Below are 17,123 nucleotides of genomic sequence, written 5' to 3'. Positions count from 1 at the left end.
AACAAATGCAATGTATAAAATTAAATTAAAAAAAAAAAGAGGATCCGAATTGGATCGGGATTTTGAACCCGACGTGAATCGAACACGCAACCTTATGATCTGGAGTCAGACGCGCTACCATTGCGCCACGGATCCCAACTGTGATGAATAGAGGAATTTTCCATTTCATTTTTCGAGGTCTCAAAAAAAGGGCGTGGAAACACAAACACATAGGAACTCTTGAATGGAAATTGAAAAGAAATGTAGCTCCAGTTCCTTCGGAGACCCCGCTCTCTCTCGACGATGTGGCTTCGCCCACGAACTAGAACATTATCAAATTCTTATTTTTTTAACAATAAATTAAAATTAAAAGCAATAGATTTAATATAAATTTTATAAATTTATAAACTTAAGAAATAATAAGAGTTGTAAGCATAGAATTTGGAGGATATGCTACGTTCCTATGTGGCCAAGCTCATATAATTTTTTCTCGATTCAAATATTGTTGTGTTCTTGTGGAATCTAACTTTTCCTTGCTAATGAACAAGCTGAATGATCTCTACTATGCACCTTGGAGTATCCACACTATTCAATAAAGTTTTATTTATTTTGAGTTTATAAACTCTCTCTAAATTAGTTCAGGAACCTCTAAACTAGTTCAGCAACTAAATATTTTTTTATCTTTTTCATATTTAATCAAATTTATTTTTTAAAAAATTAAGACTAAAAAATAAGACTAACTAATCGAATTTAAACTTAGTCTAAAATCAAATGAGGCTTAAAATAACATGAACGGACAAAGATTACTGAATGAGCTTCATTTAAGACAACATAAGAAACTTTTGCACTACTTCTTGCCTTATTTGATCATCTCAAAGTACTTTTCTCCTGTTAAAATTTAGTTATATATCCACGAGAATTCCCCTCACTTTTCCAATTCAACCTCCTATCAAATGACAGCAATAACTATTACCTTTTCCTCTCTTCTCAGAATGAGCCAGCCATGCATAAGAAGTTGAGAACACACCTTCTCAAATGACACCCATAAATGAAGACCCTGCAATGAATCAGAAACTTCTTTAATCACTTCTCTTATTATTGTATTCTTTTTTTCTGATGAAGGGTATCACAAGATTTCATGTGAATTTTCAATTTTCCAAAACTATGAGTCAAGGATCATGTGAAGAAGAACATCACAATCCTCCAAGCAGTTCATTTATGAATGACTCTTGATATATATGACTCTATTGCTACTCCATCTTGTAGACATATATACTTGCATGCTTCTTTTTGAATGCATGTTATTTGCAAGAGACATTCTAATGAAGAACAGCAGCTACGCCAGAGTTGGAATTATATTTCCTCTAGCCTTTCTCTTGTTGATGTCAACACTGGGATCAAATGGCAAAGACAACTTGAGGGAAGTACTTAAAGAACAAACAATGTCTAAGGTGTGGATCATCTGCTCTTAAGCCAGCCATCTTTTTATTGTGCAAGGATACTGGCATGCTAAGTTTCTGGGGTTAATTACATTTTGATCTTCTCGATCGTTATTTTATATCACTTTTGCTCTCTTAAGAAAATAAATCAACACATACACTCTATGAATTACTAAGCCTCCTCTGTTGGAGGAATATATAAAAATTTAACTAACTAATTAAATGGGAAAAAATATTCTTGCTTTCTCTTCTCATATTAGAAATAAACTTTGAAGTACTTAGAAAAGATTAATATAAAGTTTAGTATTTAGAGAAGTTTGTTGTAGATGCTACTAAAGAAGAAGATGAAAGGATATCAAAGGAAGATGAGAGTATTGGGCTATCTTAAGTTCATTAAAATTTTAAGATTATTTATATTGTAATTTCTAGTGAAATATTAATGGAGATGCTTGGTAATATATTTGAATAGTTAAGAGGCGTATCTATTCAATTTATTTTTCTAAGGGAGTGAAAGTGATATGAAGCAATAGTTGAGCGGGAAAGATGTAATTTGCCTAGAATTTTTTTATAGTGATTAGGTTAACTTTTACAAACTCAATGTGAATGAAAAATAATGATATCTTTTTTCACACATGAGGATGATATCGCTAAAGAAATCTACGCAACTTGCGGATCGTGCTCACTGTGCATGTAACGCCCCGCCCACACGACACGCGCGGCGCACGCGACAGGACGGGCATTACATCTATAGCTCACTTCATCCTCGCTCTAAAATATCTACTCAAGATATCTCAAGTTGCTATTACGTACCACATATCTGAGGGGGTTAGAAAAGAAATAAAGAGAGTCATTAGCAAAATGCTCAATGAATAGACCTTATCCGGAATCAGTTATGTCAAACATAAAGTAAATCATATACTAGATAATATGAATCAAAAAGAGCATTATGTCATAAATGAATATATAAATGTATCTTCAATAATACATAAATGAAAAGTATATAACATATCATAATTGATAAATTATATAATCCTCGACAATGAATAAATAAATATCTATATCATACTATCATCATAACTCTCTCTCAAATATGACACATGATGCATGCCGACCATGACGATGCTATAATATCAAATACAACCATATATGATGCATATTGACTACTCGATAATTAAATAATCAGGTGATAATAAAATCATATGCATTTGTCAATATCTCAGTCATCAATGTCAGCTCTATATGTCATCATCATACTAGACCACTATGCATAGTCAACACTCAGTATCCGGTCTCAACATCATGCCCGAAGGCTCAGAACATACTCTGTCATTCGCAAGGAGTACCTCAAATATAACCATACCCTACCGTCCACTAAGGGTATCAACATCCATCTAGACCGGGCACCCTTTTAGCTGATAGAAATCTCGTGAGGATAACTCGTCACATATGCCCTAGCAAATGATATGTGTCTGAATGTCTACTGCGCACACAGACTAATGACCTCAGACGTAAGGCCAACAGGATCGCGACTATGTCGAGCGATCAATCATCCACCAAGCGTGTCCTAACCCTCGTGCCCACTCAGGTATCCTCACGCTTTCTATCAACTATCCTACCAATCACATTTCATGCTTTTCTTCAAAATGACAAATCATATACATATATCCAGTACGATAACAAGTCAATGCATAACAGAAATTTAGGCAGAATAGAAATCAAGAGAAAAATAATGCAATGTAGTCTCCAATCATGTAGTCGATACATACATACCCGTGCTAATCTATCACAACATGCATATCATGCTACAGATCAACTGTACATAAAATTATAACAGTATAGTCATCTCTGATCATCTCTATATATCATCATCATACTCGTATCCAAGATCAGCATAATTACATGCATGATAAAATATGCTCGATTGTAATCATCTTTAGATAAAGTCATATAATCATGCTGAAGGCCAAAACATGTATGTACATACTATATAATATAATCTAATTTGAGAAATACATCTAGGGGATAAGACTACTCACATCTGATCAGAAGACAACACTCACGTATCCCTCACATTCAACAACCGAGCGACAACTCGTCTTAACAGGGTCCACGGGGCCTCACATAAGTGGTTTGAGATCTAAAAATATTTAAGTAGTACGAAGTTAGCCGTTCATCTAATTAAAATATGTTCATGTAATATATGATGATTTAGTAGGTTTTAGAATTTCTACTTATCTTTATAACTAGCAAAATTTTTAATTATAAATAAAAATATAAATATAGATAAAAATCTAATTATAATTATATCTTGATTAATTAGGGACTATGTAATTATTACTTTATAAAATAATAAATAAATACATAAGCCTAGTATTTTATTTGTTACAAAATAATAATGTATAATAAATTATTAGAATTACTTAAAATGTATCTCATAAGAATATTAGTATATAATTTGATAATTATAATTTACAATCTATATATTAATCTAATAGAGATATAAATAATAAATATAAGTATTACTATATTTATACCTAATTAATCATTAATTATAGAAATTATAATTAATAATAATCACATTGAAGAATATATAATATTATTAAAATAATTAATATATGAATAATCTATTTGTATTAATTAAGAAGGAAATACCTAAATAAATAACATAAATAAATAAATCACTGCCATCAGCCCAACACTGCCTGCTACATTGCTGGGCCGAGCCCAGCACTGTGCAGCAAGAGAAAGAGAAGAAGCGGAGGAAGAAGAAAAAGAAAGAAAAAAGAAGAAGAAGAAGAAGAAGAAGAATAGGAGAGAAAGAGGAGGGGAGGGGAGTGCGGACCCTGGCCGGCGGGGAGGGCACCGGTCGCTGCTGGCCAGCCAGCGGCCGACCTCTCGCCGACGACTCGACTCTGACGAGCCCAAGCTCGGGTGTGAGTTACCGCTCACCGATGCTTGTGGAGGTGGCGGCGGCGACGATAGGCCAGCCAATGTCTCCATGATCATGAGTTTTAGGTTGCACAATTGATGGAACTTTCGAGGAAAGTAAGTAGTGTGAAATTTACAAAAGAACAAATTGAGTCTACCAAAAAGAGCGTATACCTCAATCCTACTTCTTTGTTAACCGAATCCTCCAAAAAGTGCACGTAACTACTGGCTATTACCCTTCCACGTCAACACACCTAATCCGAAAATGTTGTACCCGCGGAGTGAGTTACCGCTCTCACCTCCTAGGCTCCAAAGGCTTCAACTGAGGGACTGACTCTGTGGTCAAGACGGCTTGAGAGGGTGCGACCTCCCACCGACCCCGCCTGGCCAATGAGAAGCACGAGAAGACGAAATCCTCATCCGTCGTGCCGTCACGTGGCAGAACCCAGACCACCTCTCCAACCCCCACTGCCTTTTTACTTCACTCTTCCTCTCTCTTCGCTCTTCCTCTTCTCTCACCCGTCTCTCTTCTCCCGCCATGCTTTACTAGGGGGTTGATATCCAAACCGACCAAAACCTTAGCAAATGGCGATCTCTCTCGCCGCCTCTACGATCTCCATCCAAGAACTCCTCCGGCGGCCGGACGCCGGACGGTTTCTCCGATCTTCGTTGCTCCGTTTCCAGATTCAGAGCCGTCGCCGCCCGCGGCGGAGGCCGCTCGATCGAGTGGTGTTTCGATCGGCGTTGGAGGAGAGGACTGTGGCTACCGATGTGTTGGACGAGGATGGAGGATTAAATGGTTATATGGTAAACGGAAACGGGCGTGCGTTTGGGTATGACGTGGTGGAAAAGAATGGAAATGGGAGGTTGGAGATGCTTTTGGAGGTGAACGGGACGAGTGGTAGGAATCTCGTGAAGTACGAGGATGGGAACGGAGCGGCAGGGAAGGGAGTGGATGATGTAGTTTCGGAGGAGAGGAAGAGGAAGAAGAGGGTGGAAGATATCTCAAAGGAGGACGCCTGGTTTAAGAAAGATGGACAGCAACCCCAGGTTGATTTTTTCACCTTCTTTTCTATTTCTTTGATAAATTTGTCTTTTTAACCGAATGTGCCAGAAGTTTAGAAAATTTTCTTGATTAATAATGTGAGGGAAAGTCCAAAGAGATTGAACCTAGCGAGAGTATCTGCAGAATACAAATTCATATCCGGTATTCTTGATCTAAGCAATTTCCAGACGCAGCTATAGAATGATAGTATTATTCAATTATGATGGTAGAAGTGTTAACATCACAATTCTTGTTGATCCTAGAATTGGTATACGAATTCAAATTTAAATGGTGCTATTAGCATTTACCAAGTGGTAAAACCTTTTGTATGAGTTCTGCATATGAAGTAGTAGCCTTATTGAGTGCTTCAATTGCTTAGATCAGTTTACAGGATTGGGATCTTGTAGGTTATGCAGAAGCCGTGGATTTCCTTGCAACGATTTGAGAGCAAGTCATGTATATAACTCTGTGCTTATCAATGTTTTGCAGACTTAACTTGCCTTAACATACGAGTCACCTAGGAGTGTCTTAGTACTTGGAATGTAGCACTTCGTTGCAATTCACACCAAAATATTCTGTCTTTTAACATATTAACATATTCCATCTGATTGAATTCAATCATTTAGTTTAAGTTTTGGAACATTAATCATGCCTAACATAGAAGTAAAATTCTCTATTTATTTGATAAAGGAAATAAAAAACTAATTTTTGTATAACACTTGCATATAATATCTAGCTATAGAAGAAGAAAGTGAGATTTTGGTTAATTGTCCTACTTAATTTTGTTGGTACTCTATTAAGTATAACTTTGGGTATTGAGACTATTTTACTAATTATCATGACCAGAAATGAGAATTTTCCATGTTGTTGAACTTGCATGCTTGCTACTAACTACTTTCACCTTGTCATTTTTATGAAAGGCTGAGGCCATCTGCTTGTGGAGCTTTGCAAAATGCTAGACTTGAATTGCCACTTCATGCTACATATGATTACCTAGTAATTGAATGTTACAATTATCATATTTTCTGCTTTAAATAGGTTTATTTTTATTGTTTAGTTTTTGTGGACCTTGCGGATTTATATAAGTGCATCATTTGTTAGGCTAAAAAATATAAGACCATAAATACCCGTCTTTCTAATTTTCACATTGTTGGGACTGTATTGCCTATTTTTTTATGACAATCTGGTTTTGCAGGTCTCTGTTGCTCCTGGTGGGCGCTGGAATCGATTTAAAACCTATTCTACAGTTCAAAGAACGTTGGAAATATGGGGTTTTGTTTTCACATTTCTTTTTAAGGCTTGGCTCAATAGCCAGAAGTTCTCTTATCGAGGTAGGTTATACTAATAGTAGCCAATGTAATTTCTGTTTCAGTTATCTTTCAAGCTAGAGAGTTAAGTGATGATTCCTTGAAAAAGTCCGCATAATTTGATCGGCCATCCTTTGTTAGTAGAAATTTGAAAATATTTGTCAGATGAAGATGATGGATAGGTATTGGGTTATTGCTAATTGAAGAGCAGGTGGAAGAAGCTTGCTGGATAGTTAAGTACTTTGTAGTTTGTACACTTCTAGTAGGATCATGAATCTTTCAATATGCTAATTGGAAGAATGTGAAAAGTCTCAATTGCTGCCACATTGCATTATCTTAAGGTGATCGTGATATACTCTTTTAGAGGTAAATAAAAAAACATCATAGTGCATGAGGCTCTAATGCAATGACTTGGAATGACAAGATGGATATAGTCTTACCTCCATTTCCAGAGGTGCTGTTCCCAAGAGTCGAACCATGGAATCCGGGTGCATAACAACTAGCTCTGCCATCCCTCTAATTGACATCCTTTATATATTTGTTGTAGATGTCCTTTACATGATATAAACCATGTGATTTATAGGAGGAGCATTTATATAATAATGGAAATTATATAATAGAGAACATTGTAATCTTGGAACTCATATCTTCTCTTCTGCAGGAGATATGACTGAGGAGAAGAAGGTTATAAGGCGGAAAACTCTTGCTAAGTGGCTAAAGGAAAGTATTTTGAGATTAGGCCCCACATTTATCAAAATAGGACAACAGTTTTCTACAAGAGTGGATATTCTTGCACAAGAATACGTGGATCAGTTGTCTGAACTGCAGGTTAGTATACTACTAAGCCTTATCTTCATGACAATTTTACACTTGTATTTTTGACTTTTTACTGGCGTATTTCTCCTCATCCATTATTGCTGATACAAGTCTGTTTCCTTTTAAGTTCTTTGGTTAATAGTTGAAACTAGTAAAATGATCAGCTGATCGTGTCTTGGTGTTTTCTGATCGGCTGATTGTGTCTCTAACCAACTTCTAGGAGAGACATAAGATCTCGGTAGCTACAACACCCACATAAATACTTCCTGTTTAATTGTTTGAACCTCGCTGTGCTGATGACTGTCTTGGGGATGTAGACACATAAGTGTGATGGTACATATCTAGCATGTGGATGCCACTGGTGCCATATACCGTAGACAGGAAAAATTTGTTCTCTAGTTAGTTGTCCTATGCACATATACTTTGGTCCTTGTGCATTAATCAGATACATAATAGCAAACTTACAACACCCTTGTATGTGTTGTTAAATTTTCATTGCATTTTATTGTTTTGTCTAGTAGAACTAAAAGAACAATATTTAGTATAGAGACAAGCAATGATTTTTTCCCCTGAAAGGCTGAAGTATGATTATATGGCAATATCCACCAAACTTGTTCCTAATTATTTTGCATATCTTCTTCATCTTTCTAGTTACGGAGTTTCTAACTGTGGTCATATGCATTTGTGCTTATAAACATGAGAAGTATCTATATGAAAATTTGGTTTGCCGGTTATTTCTGTATTCAAACAAACTGACGTTATGCAGTATAGTTCCATTCCAATCAAGCAATTAGATGACATATGTCTCTGATATTGTAGGATCAAGTTCCCCCATTTCCCTCAGACACAGCTGTATCAATTATCGAAGAAGAACTCGGAGCCCCTGTGGATAACATATTTGATCGCTTTGACTATGAACCAATTGCTGCTGCAAGTCTTGGTAATAACATTTATACTCTTATTGACAATTATGAAAGTTTCATGTTTGATCTTCGATCTTTCGATCTTTTCCTTTTCTCTGCAAAATTACAGTAACATATGATTTTATGGCAGGCCAGGTTCATCGTGCAAGCTTAAAGGGCCAAGAAGTTGTGATTAAAGTGCAAAGACCTGGTCTGAAAGATCTCTTTGATATTGACCTAAAGAATCTAAGGGTCAGTTATTGAAATGCTCATTCTTTTCCAAACAGAATATGCTGTACTTGGTACCGGTCAAATGCATACTGTCTAAAATGCTATTCCTAAGTATGTTTAACTTAGTTCATAACATGATTCTTTAAGGCTTGAGCATGTTGTTCATGATGATATACTTTTAAGTTTTAATTCCTCCTGATTTTTTGATTAGTACTATAAGTCAACCAAGGTTCTAACTCTTATCTTATATATGTGAGGCATAGCATATTAATATCTGTATGTTAGATTATCTTGTTAGGAAGCAAAGAAAACCTAGAGTATTTTGTGGCATGTAAACATCTTCTGCAAATTGTGAGCATGTCCAAGAGAATTTGTTGATTTGTTGCATTTCTTTCATGATGTTTCTGCTTTTGCATGCAAGTGTGAACAATGTGTCCATGAATTTATTACCATAGAATTTCACCCTGTGTTTCTGATCTTTGATCAAGTAGCATTCTAGAGGTGTTATATGTTTATACACTTATACCTATAATTGTATGATCGTCTAGTAGTTATCCCCTCCTTTTTCTCATCCTGACTGTATTAACTCCACATCTACATGAGGAACTCATTTAACTATTTGGTTTGCTGGCATAGAAGCTTCAAATACACTGTTACTCAATCTTCATTAACATTCCAGGTAATAGCTGAATACCTTCAAAAAGTGGACCCGAAATCAGATGGTGCCAAAAGAGACTGGGTTGCTATCTACGATGAATGTGCCACTGTTCTATATCAGGTTAGCTTAACCTTCTTGAGTTCATTATGGATGCCACTGATGTAACTTATTATCTGAATGCTATTTAGTTGGTCAGAATATGGTATATACCAGAGATCAAACATTCAGCAATAATCAATTTATTGAGCATTTATTTTTGTAACTATTACTGACTGATGTCTGAGTATCTAGACCATGCTAAACTTTAGGCACTTTGGTTTGGCAATAAAGAAATGTGTAAGTGCTTATCCCTCCGTTATTCGCTGATAACTTACTTTTCAAGGGAATACTAGGTTTATTCTATACCTTTGAGTCTTTGACCTTGACAACCGTCATGTAACTATATCCAACTGAAAAGATTGGTAGACTTACAGGGACCCTTATGGCTTGCTTTGCCTCATAGAGATGTCTCAGGAGTTTTACATATGGCCATCCTCAATCCTTGGCATCCATATGCCACAGGGTGTACACTTTGTGCATAAGCATTGTATATTGTGGATGATCATATCATCCATATTAATCGTCATACTGAAACATAGAGCAGTGGGTATTTGACTACTTAATACATAAAAAATATGTCTCCAAAAATTCAATTTTTATACTAAATCCTTTTAGACCTAGATTGCCTCCAATGGTTTAGATCAAGGATTCGAGTTTCGGCCGATCCCGAGTGGGATCGGCCGAAACGGATCGGGATCGGCTATAGACCGATCCAGGCCGAAACCACTCGGTTTCGACCTGCTGCCGCAGCAGGGCTGTCTGTCTGGACAGCTCTTGCTGTCACCGTCATTCCGCTGCGACAACTCTTTCTTCTTTGTCGGCAGCAGCTAGAGAGAGAGAGGGAGAGAGAGGAAGGGAGAGTGAGGGAGAGAAAAGGAGAGAGAGAGAGGGAAAAAGCAAGAGAGAGTGAGAGAGAGAGAGAAAATGAAAGAGAGAGTGAGGGAGAAGGAAAGATTAAAAAAAAGGGTATGAGAGAGAGGAAAAAAGGAAGAGAGAGTGAGAGAGAGGGAAAAAGCAAGAGAGAGTGAGAGAGAGAGAGAAAATGGAAGAGAGAGTGAGGGAGAAGGAAAGATTAAAAAAAAAAAGGGTATGAGAGAGGAAAAAGGAAAGAGAGAGAGGGAGAAGGAAAGATTAAAAAAAAAGTTGAGAAAGAGAGAGAGAAAAAGATAAAAAAAAAAGAATATGGGAGAAAATAGATACTTTAGACTAACAATTAGAGGGATAGAAAAGAAGAGAGGGAGAAAAAGAGATTTTTACTTTTTAGGCTTTATATGTGAGTAATTATTATTTCTTATTTTTTTATAATTTTTTCTAAATTTTTAGAAATTTCTCTAATATTTTTAATAATATTTAGAATTTTATTTAATTAAAATAGTCCGATCCGATACAGGCGGCCGATACGGCCGATACAGCCGATACGTATCGTTTTTTCGGACGGCCGATTCCGATCCCGATACCGATTTTTGGAACCTTGGTTTAGATATTAAGTTTTTTGCTTTTAAACTTACTTTATATGTGACTTACCGGTTACTTCAACTTATTTGTGAACCAAACATTCCCTTAGGTTACTGGGTAGGTTTATAACGTTGAGATATTTTCTTTCATTCTACTTCATATATTTCCTTATTTTCTGTGGTGGTATTTGTGTCTCCGAAGTTTTGTGATTAGAACATCATGGGCACTGTCCTTACGAGTGCATACACTTGCAACAGTCTAGAAATGCAGCTTCTTGAAGCTTACAACTTTTGTAGTGTAATAGCTGCCAAATAATGTTTGATGATTTCACGGCTCTTTCCAGGAAATAGATTATACCAAAGAAGCAGCTAATGCAGAAAAGTTTGCTATTAACTTTAAAGATATGGAATATGTGAAAGTGCCTAACATAATCTGGGAGTACACGACACCTCAGGTTCATCTTCTCAGGCTTAGTAAGCTTTTATAAAATTATCTGGCATGAGAAAATTATTTTTACATGAGAGCTTCTCCTTTCAGTAGGTAGTAAAGTGGCCTCTTTCTCTGCTGCAGGTGTTGACTATGGAGTATGTTCCAGGAATCAAAATAAACAGGATAAAGCAATTAGATCAATTGGGTGTTGATCGTAAAAGGTACAGGGAAATTGATGTCACATTTTCAATGAGATTTTGTGGGGATGTCAATATAATTTGACATTCTTTTGTGTTATATCCAAGATAATATTTTGTGTTCTCCTAGAGATGTTAAAATTAATCTCTTGATTTCCTAGGTTGGGCCGATATGCTGTTGAGTCTTATCTGGAGCAGATTCTATCTCATGGATTTTTCCATGCTGACCCGGTTAGTTGTCTTATACCTCAATTTATCAAATCTGTAGGACTGCTTTTACTCTTTACTCAATCTATTGATACCATAAGCAGCACTGAATTGGATGAAGTGAAGGGAATAAAAGTTATCTGTGAGTAGTTATTAAACTTCAACAAGAAGGTGATCCTTTAGAACTAATGTCCAACTTTTGGGAAACGATAAAAATCCTATAATCAGTATAATTAATTAGGAATCAAGCTATCTCCCCCCTAAAATCTGTTGTAAGTATACGACAATTCCCTGAAATTTTTTTATTAGTCTATGAGCTTAAGTTGTTAACCTCCATCTTACACTCTTTTGCTAGTATTAATTCAGTTTTACTGAGATTGTAGTATGTCTGATGTCTTTCCTTTCATCTTGGCTCCGGTAGTGGGATTTTGCTTTTCTCGGTGCTATTTGGAACAATGAATTGTATTTTGCAGTTTCCACAATAGGTGCTTATAAGAATTGGTTCTTGATGTGACCTAGGGATAAGAAAACATGCTGACATGGAAAAAGATAATGAGGCACCTAGATCCACACATAAGGAGAAAGGATAGACCTTTGTGGATCTTTTTATCTGCCTCCAAGTGCTATTTTCATACTAGCATGGCTAGATCAATAAGAAAGATAAAAGATAACCCACTAAGTCATTGGGGAAAGAAAAATCAAACCAAAATAGATTGTGGGGGACAAAAAAAGCGTGAAATCCACTATAAAAGAGAGAAGAGTGGAGTAGGAGAAGAGAGGGGAAAGGGAAGATGTATAAATGTTGAATCCTCCACAAAATTTTTTTTTTTCAAATTTTCATCCTTTTTTTTTCACAACTTGATCTTACTAAGATATTTCCTAATATAATATATGACTAAACTAGGACTCTTTTAACTTAAAAAGTAATCAAATCCTAACAAACTTACCTCAAAACAAACTAACAATTACATCTCCTAGATTTTTAGAAGTTTAACCAAATTGGACACTTTAAAATCAAATTTAATTTTTTAGATAATGATAGATCCGAAAAAGAAATTCTAAGTCCCATCAATAGAATTGTTGCAACAACTAGTTCTGCATAAGAGGGAACCATGCACACACAACCAGCTAGATTCTCACTGGACCCATCACAGGCTGATTTTCTCCAACATAGGGGAAGTATCAAGATGCTACCCTGCATAAGTGTTAACAGTGCCATAGAACTGATTATGTCAATCAAGATATGGTGTCAAGATATCTCTCTGTGAGTCTTCTATTACTTCTTGATAGTTTGATGTCATAGAGAAGAAAACATCTAACAAAGGAAAAAAAAACAATTCTATGGTTTTGAAGAAAAAGGAGTACGATGAAACTATTATCTAAAGTGGAAGATCTGTTAGCTTTGCTCTTTAAATTTTCATGGTGTGATGAAATGGTGATTTATTCACACTGTATTTCTGTCATTGCAGCATCCTGGAAATATAGCTGTGGACGATGTCAATGGTGGGAGGCTCATCTTCTATGACTTCGGAATGATGGGAAGGTTGTCTCTAATATCCTTGCTGCCCAGGAATAGTAGACTGGAAGAATTTTAACTTATGTTCCAGTGCCTTTTTGTGTCTAATAATGTTTGTTCACATCCTTTTACCTGCAGCATTAGTCCCAATATCAGGGAAGGATTGCTTGAAACATTCTATGGAGTTTATGAGAAAAATCCTGACAGAGTTAGTTTCTCTAGACCTCCTATATGCAATATATTATTTAACTGTCAGTTGGTCTCTGAATATTGGAGATAAAAACTTGTGCTTCTTAATTAATTGCTCTTATGCTTAAATTACGAGAGCATTTTTGTATTCTCTACTTCATTACCTTTCACTCTTTCAGTCTTCTCCAAATTAAAAGGGTAGAGTTATTCTTGGTTTTCTTTTCAGTAACTGCAGCTGGTCATAGAGTTTAACTCACAAGACAGCTGGGATTTGGTACATAAACTGACATCTCTCTCAACTTGCAGGTGCTTGAAGCAATGATTCAAATGGGTGTCCTTGTTCCTACTGGGGATATGACAGCTGTCAGAAGAACAGCTCAGTTCTTCCTTAATAAGTATGATGGGAAGAAATACAATTTGACTTACAAAATTGAAGCTCGAATACTTTTTGTTTTTCACATTGATTTGTTTTTGCAGCTTTGAGGAGCGCCTAGCAGCACAAAGGAAAGAGAGAGAGATGGCTGCTGCTGAACTTGGATTTAAAAAGCAATTGACCAGAGAGGAGAAGTTTGAAAAGAAGAAGCAACGGCTAGCTGCAATTGGTAATGCATTTGAGTCTAACAACTTTACATGTTCGACTCTTGAACAACTTGAACTCTTGGTATTGCCTAAAATTTAATAAACAAAGCTTTTTAGCTCGATTTGCTCCCAAAAGATGCAATTTATTTACTTTGCGTCATTTATTGCTTAAGTAATTGTTTAGTAAGTGGCTAAGTGCTAAAAAATAATCTAATTTTTGCAGGAGAGGATCTTTTGGCGATTGCTGCAGATCAACCCTTCCGCTTTCCTGCCACCTTCACATTTGTTGTTAGAGCATTTTCAGGTCTCGTATAGAAGCAGCACATTGATTAGTTGATATCATTTCATTGTATTATCTTTTGACTGATGGATGATATGCATGCAGTATTAGATGGGATAGGGAAGGGCCTTGATCCTAGATTTGACATTACAGAAATTGCCAAACCGTGAGTGGCTGTGATTTTTTAATTTTATCTTGTAGCTACGTGCTCTGAAGATTTGTGTGTGCATTCTCTAGATCTAACTTCAGTTACATGCTTTCTATTGATAGATATGCCTTGGAGTTGCTAAAGTTTCGGGAAGCTGGTATTGAAGTTGTTGTAAAGGCAGGACTTCTGTCCCTCAATAGTAGTTTAGCCCCTTATAAATGATGAGACATTCTAATTTTAATTACATCTTGTCATGAAAATATAGGACCTAAAGAAGAGATGGGAGCGGCAATCTATTGCATTCTATAACTTATTTCGACAAGCTGGCAGAGTTGAAAAACTTGCACAAATAATTCAACGGCTGGTAATTGTTAAAAAGACACATTAGTTTCTGAGCTCTAAAGTTGCTTTTAGTCTTTTATGAGTCATTAGCTTATACCCTAATTTCATTATCATACAGGAGCAAGGTGATCTCAAACTACGAGTTCGAGCTTTGGAATCTGAAAGAGCCTTCCAGAGAGTTGCAGCTGTACAAAAAACAATTGGAAATGTGAGTCAACCTTAGCTATCACTTTATGCATTTTTCCTTCCTGATCTGCTGTATGTTCAAGTTTGGGGTTATAATCTAGATTGTTTGGTAAGAACCAGAGAGACATAAAGAGGCTAATACGGTATAATCACTCTAAGGTGGAATAATCGCCGTATCATTTTACTCTCCCCTAAGAATCATGAGTGTTTAGATCCCATAAATACATGATTCAAGAGGAGTTTCTAGGATAAAAGTTTGAGTAATTTAAAGATGGTGTAATGGACATAAAGCGATGGTACCTCAAGTTAAAGTGCAAGCTGCTCTTTATAAAACTTGGACTGAACCAACCATTTCCCTTTGAAGGAGTTCTCATCAAAACAAGGAGATGACATGTTTAAGGAAGTACAGCAAGGCATTTGATTCTTTGGGCTTAGATGCTTTTTCTTTTTATTCATGAAAGAAATTATTTGTTTCTTAAAATTTTCCTTCAGCCCTGAGATGTCGCACTAATATTTTCTGTCACCTAGTAATTATGATATATCAGTCAAGAGGTAATATGTGAAGCAGTAATTATTTGGGTACCTGCTGTCTACTTGATGCATAGTATGGAGAGATTCTGTAAGTGGATTAGTAGCAACTAGCAAAAGTTGGTCGACCTTGCTTTCATTTACAGACAAAGCTATCAGTTTTAACAATGTCATGCAAGTCAAAACTTCAAGATAGGTGTGCAAACCTCAAACTTTGGATCATTGTAGACAATTTATCATAACTTACGGATGATTAATTGATTTTGAATAGGTTGGACTTTATCCTAAAGTAGGTTCCTGAGTCTAAATTTTGCAACCCAACTCCTCTCCTGTGGGAGACCATCCCAGTCTGTCCTCTTTCTGGTAGCTCTGGTCCTCTATATAGAGCTTGTTTAGTTACTTGTAGGCATCTCTGAGCGAACAACACCAAAGGTATAGATTTTTAACCTGTGAATGTAGAAATTATGGATCAAATCAAACTGTTTTCTTCAAGACTAACTGGTTCGGTGATACTCACCATGATAGACTTTGAAATTCTTGGTATACTTTGCAATGTGCTTAGAATTAAGACGGCATAGGGCTGATAGTGTTGTATGGGTTGTATTGTTTAATGTTATGAGGACTCTTGCCATCAGAAGTGATACAATATATTGGAATTGTAATGTTGATGCACATGGAATAGGAACCTTGGAAATATAGGTTGAAGTGTTTAAAGTTCTAGTTAGATCTTGTAGAACTATGATATTTAGGGTAAGAACCCTTGATAAAAATTTGGGCTGTTCATTTCGTTGGCGGTGCTTGAGCGTATACTTCCAGAAAATAATCAGCAACAAGACTTCATTAAGGAAGTATCTACAAATATACAACAGTACATGCATCCACATTTGCCTAATGGAAGTAAAACTACATACACACCCTTATATATTAGTCTCCTTTTTCTTAATTCAAATTTCTTTATTATTCTCTATGTATTTGCATATCAGTGTGCTATACAGTTTTCCCAGATTCAATACTGATTGTTTGTTACATTAATTTGCAGAACTGAAACCTCAATCTTATAAGAATTATTTACTATGTGCAGGCGATAGCTGCAGGCAGTTTAGTAAACCTCGCTACACTTTTGTACTTCAATTCTATCCGGGTAAGCAATATAAACATACTGACCTGGTGCATGAGAAATTTTAGTGAAATGTATTGCATGTACGGTGTAGCATTTATCTCATGTAATGGGTATTCTACTTTTGCAGGTCCCTGCAATGACTGCATATTTTCTTTGTGCATTCTTTGGACTGCAAGTTTTCTTTGGTATTCTTAAGGTCAAGAAACTAGATCAACAGGAGAGGTTGATAACAGGCACGGCTTAAGACTGGCCAGCTGATGACCCTGAATCTGTGATCTCGGCCTTGTACTTCTCGTGTTATATTCTTTTTTTGTTCATTTTCCACCAATTTTCCCCCTACGATACGTATTGTAGCAATCACCTCATAGGTGAGCAGATGTAAATGCCATGTAACAAATATTTATATGTACATATAATTGGGTAATGTCTTCAGATTACTACTCAGGAAAGGTCAACCTCTACTTTTAGGCTTGTTATTTACTTTGAGATATTATAGATAGATGCTCAAAGCCTTCTGTCAAAGGACCCTTCTTTATTGGGTTC

At 36.1% G+C, this 17,123-nt stretch overlaps 1 protein-coding gene and 1 non-coding gene across 2 annotated transcripts; one reads left to right on the top strand and one right to left on the bottom strand.

The window, feature by feature from the left end:
* Nucleotides 1–63: 63 nt before the first annotated feature.
* Nucleotides 64–135, bottom strand: TRNAW-CCA (transfer RNA tryptophan (anticodon CCA)). Its single transcript has one exon. It is a non-coding gene; the product is annotated as a tRNA-Trp (tRNA).
* Nucleotides 136–4,839: 4,704 nt separating this feature from the next.
* LOC140787059 (protein ACTIVITY OF BC1 COMPLEX KINASE 8, chloroplastic) lies at nucleotides 4,840–17,029 on the top strand. The gene is made up of 20 exons (XM_073135809.1): nucleotides 4,840–5,396; nucleotides 6,587–6,722; nucleotides 7,360–7,526; nucleotides 8,334–8,454; nucleotides 8,568–8,668; nucleotides 9,327–9,425; nucleotides 11,203–11,313; nucleotides 11,430–11,509; nucleotides 11,647–11,716; nucleotides 13,162–13,235; nucleotides 13,347–13,416; nucleotides 13,704–13,792; nucleotides 13,875–13,999; nucleotides 14,200–14,280; nucleotides 14,362–14,422; nucleotides 14,527–14,581; nucleotides 14,670–14,768; nucleotides 14,865–14,954; nucleotides 16,542–16,601; nucleotides 16,708–17,029. The coding sequence occupies exons 1-20, from the start codon at nucleotides 4,932–4,934 to the stop codon at nucleotides 16,822–16,824; spliced, it is 2,271 nt and encodes a 756-aa protein (XP_072991910.1). The 5' UTR covers nucleotides 4,840–4,931; the 3' UTR covers nucleotides 16,825–17,029.
* Nucleotides 17,030–17,123: the final 94 nt, after the last annotated feature.

Source organism: Typha latifolia, chromosome 4, assembly GCF_019914945.1.
Source record: "Typha latifolia isolate L0001 chromosome 4, TyphaL0001v2, whole genome shotgun sequence".
Lineage (NCBI taxonomy): Eukaryota > Viridiplantae > Streptophyta > Magnoliopsida > Poales > Typhaceae > Typha > Typha latifolia.
This window is presented reverse-complemented; position numbering and strand designations above follow the sequence as displayed.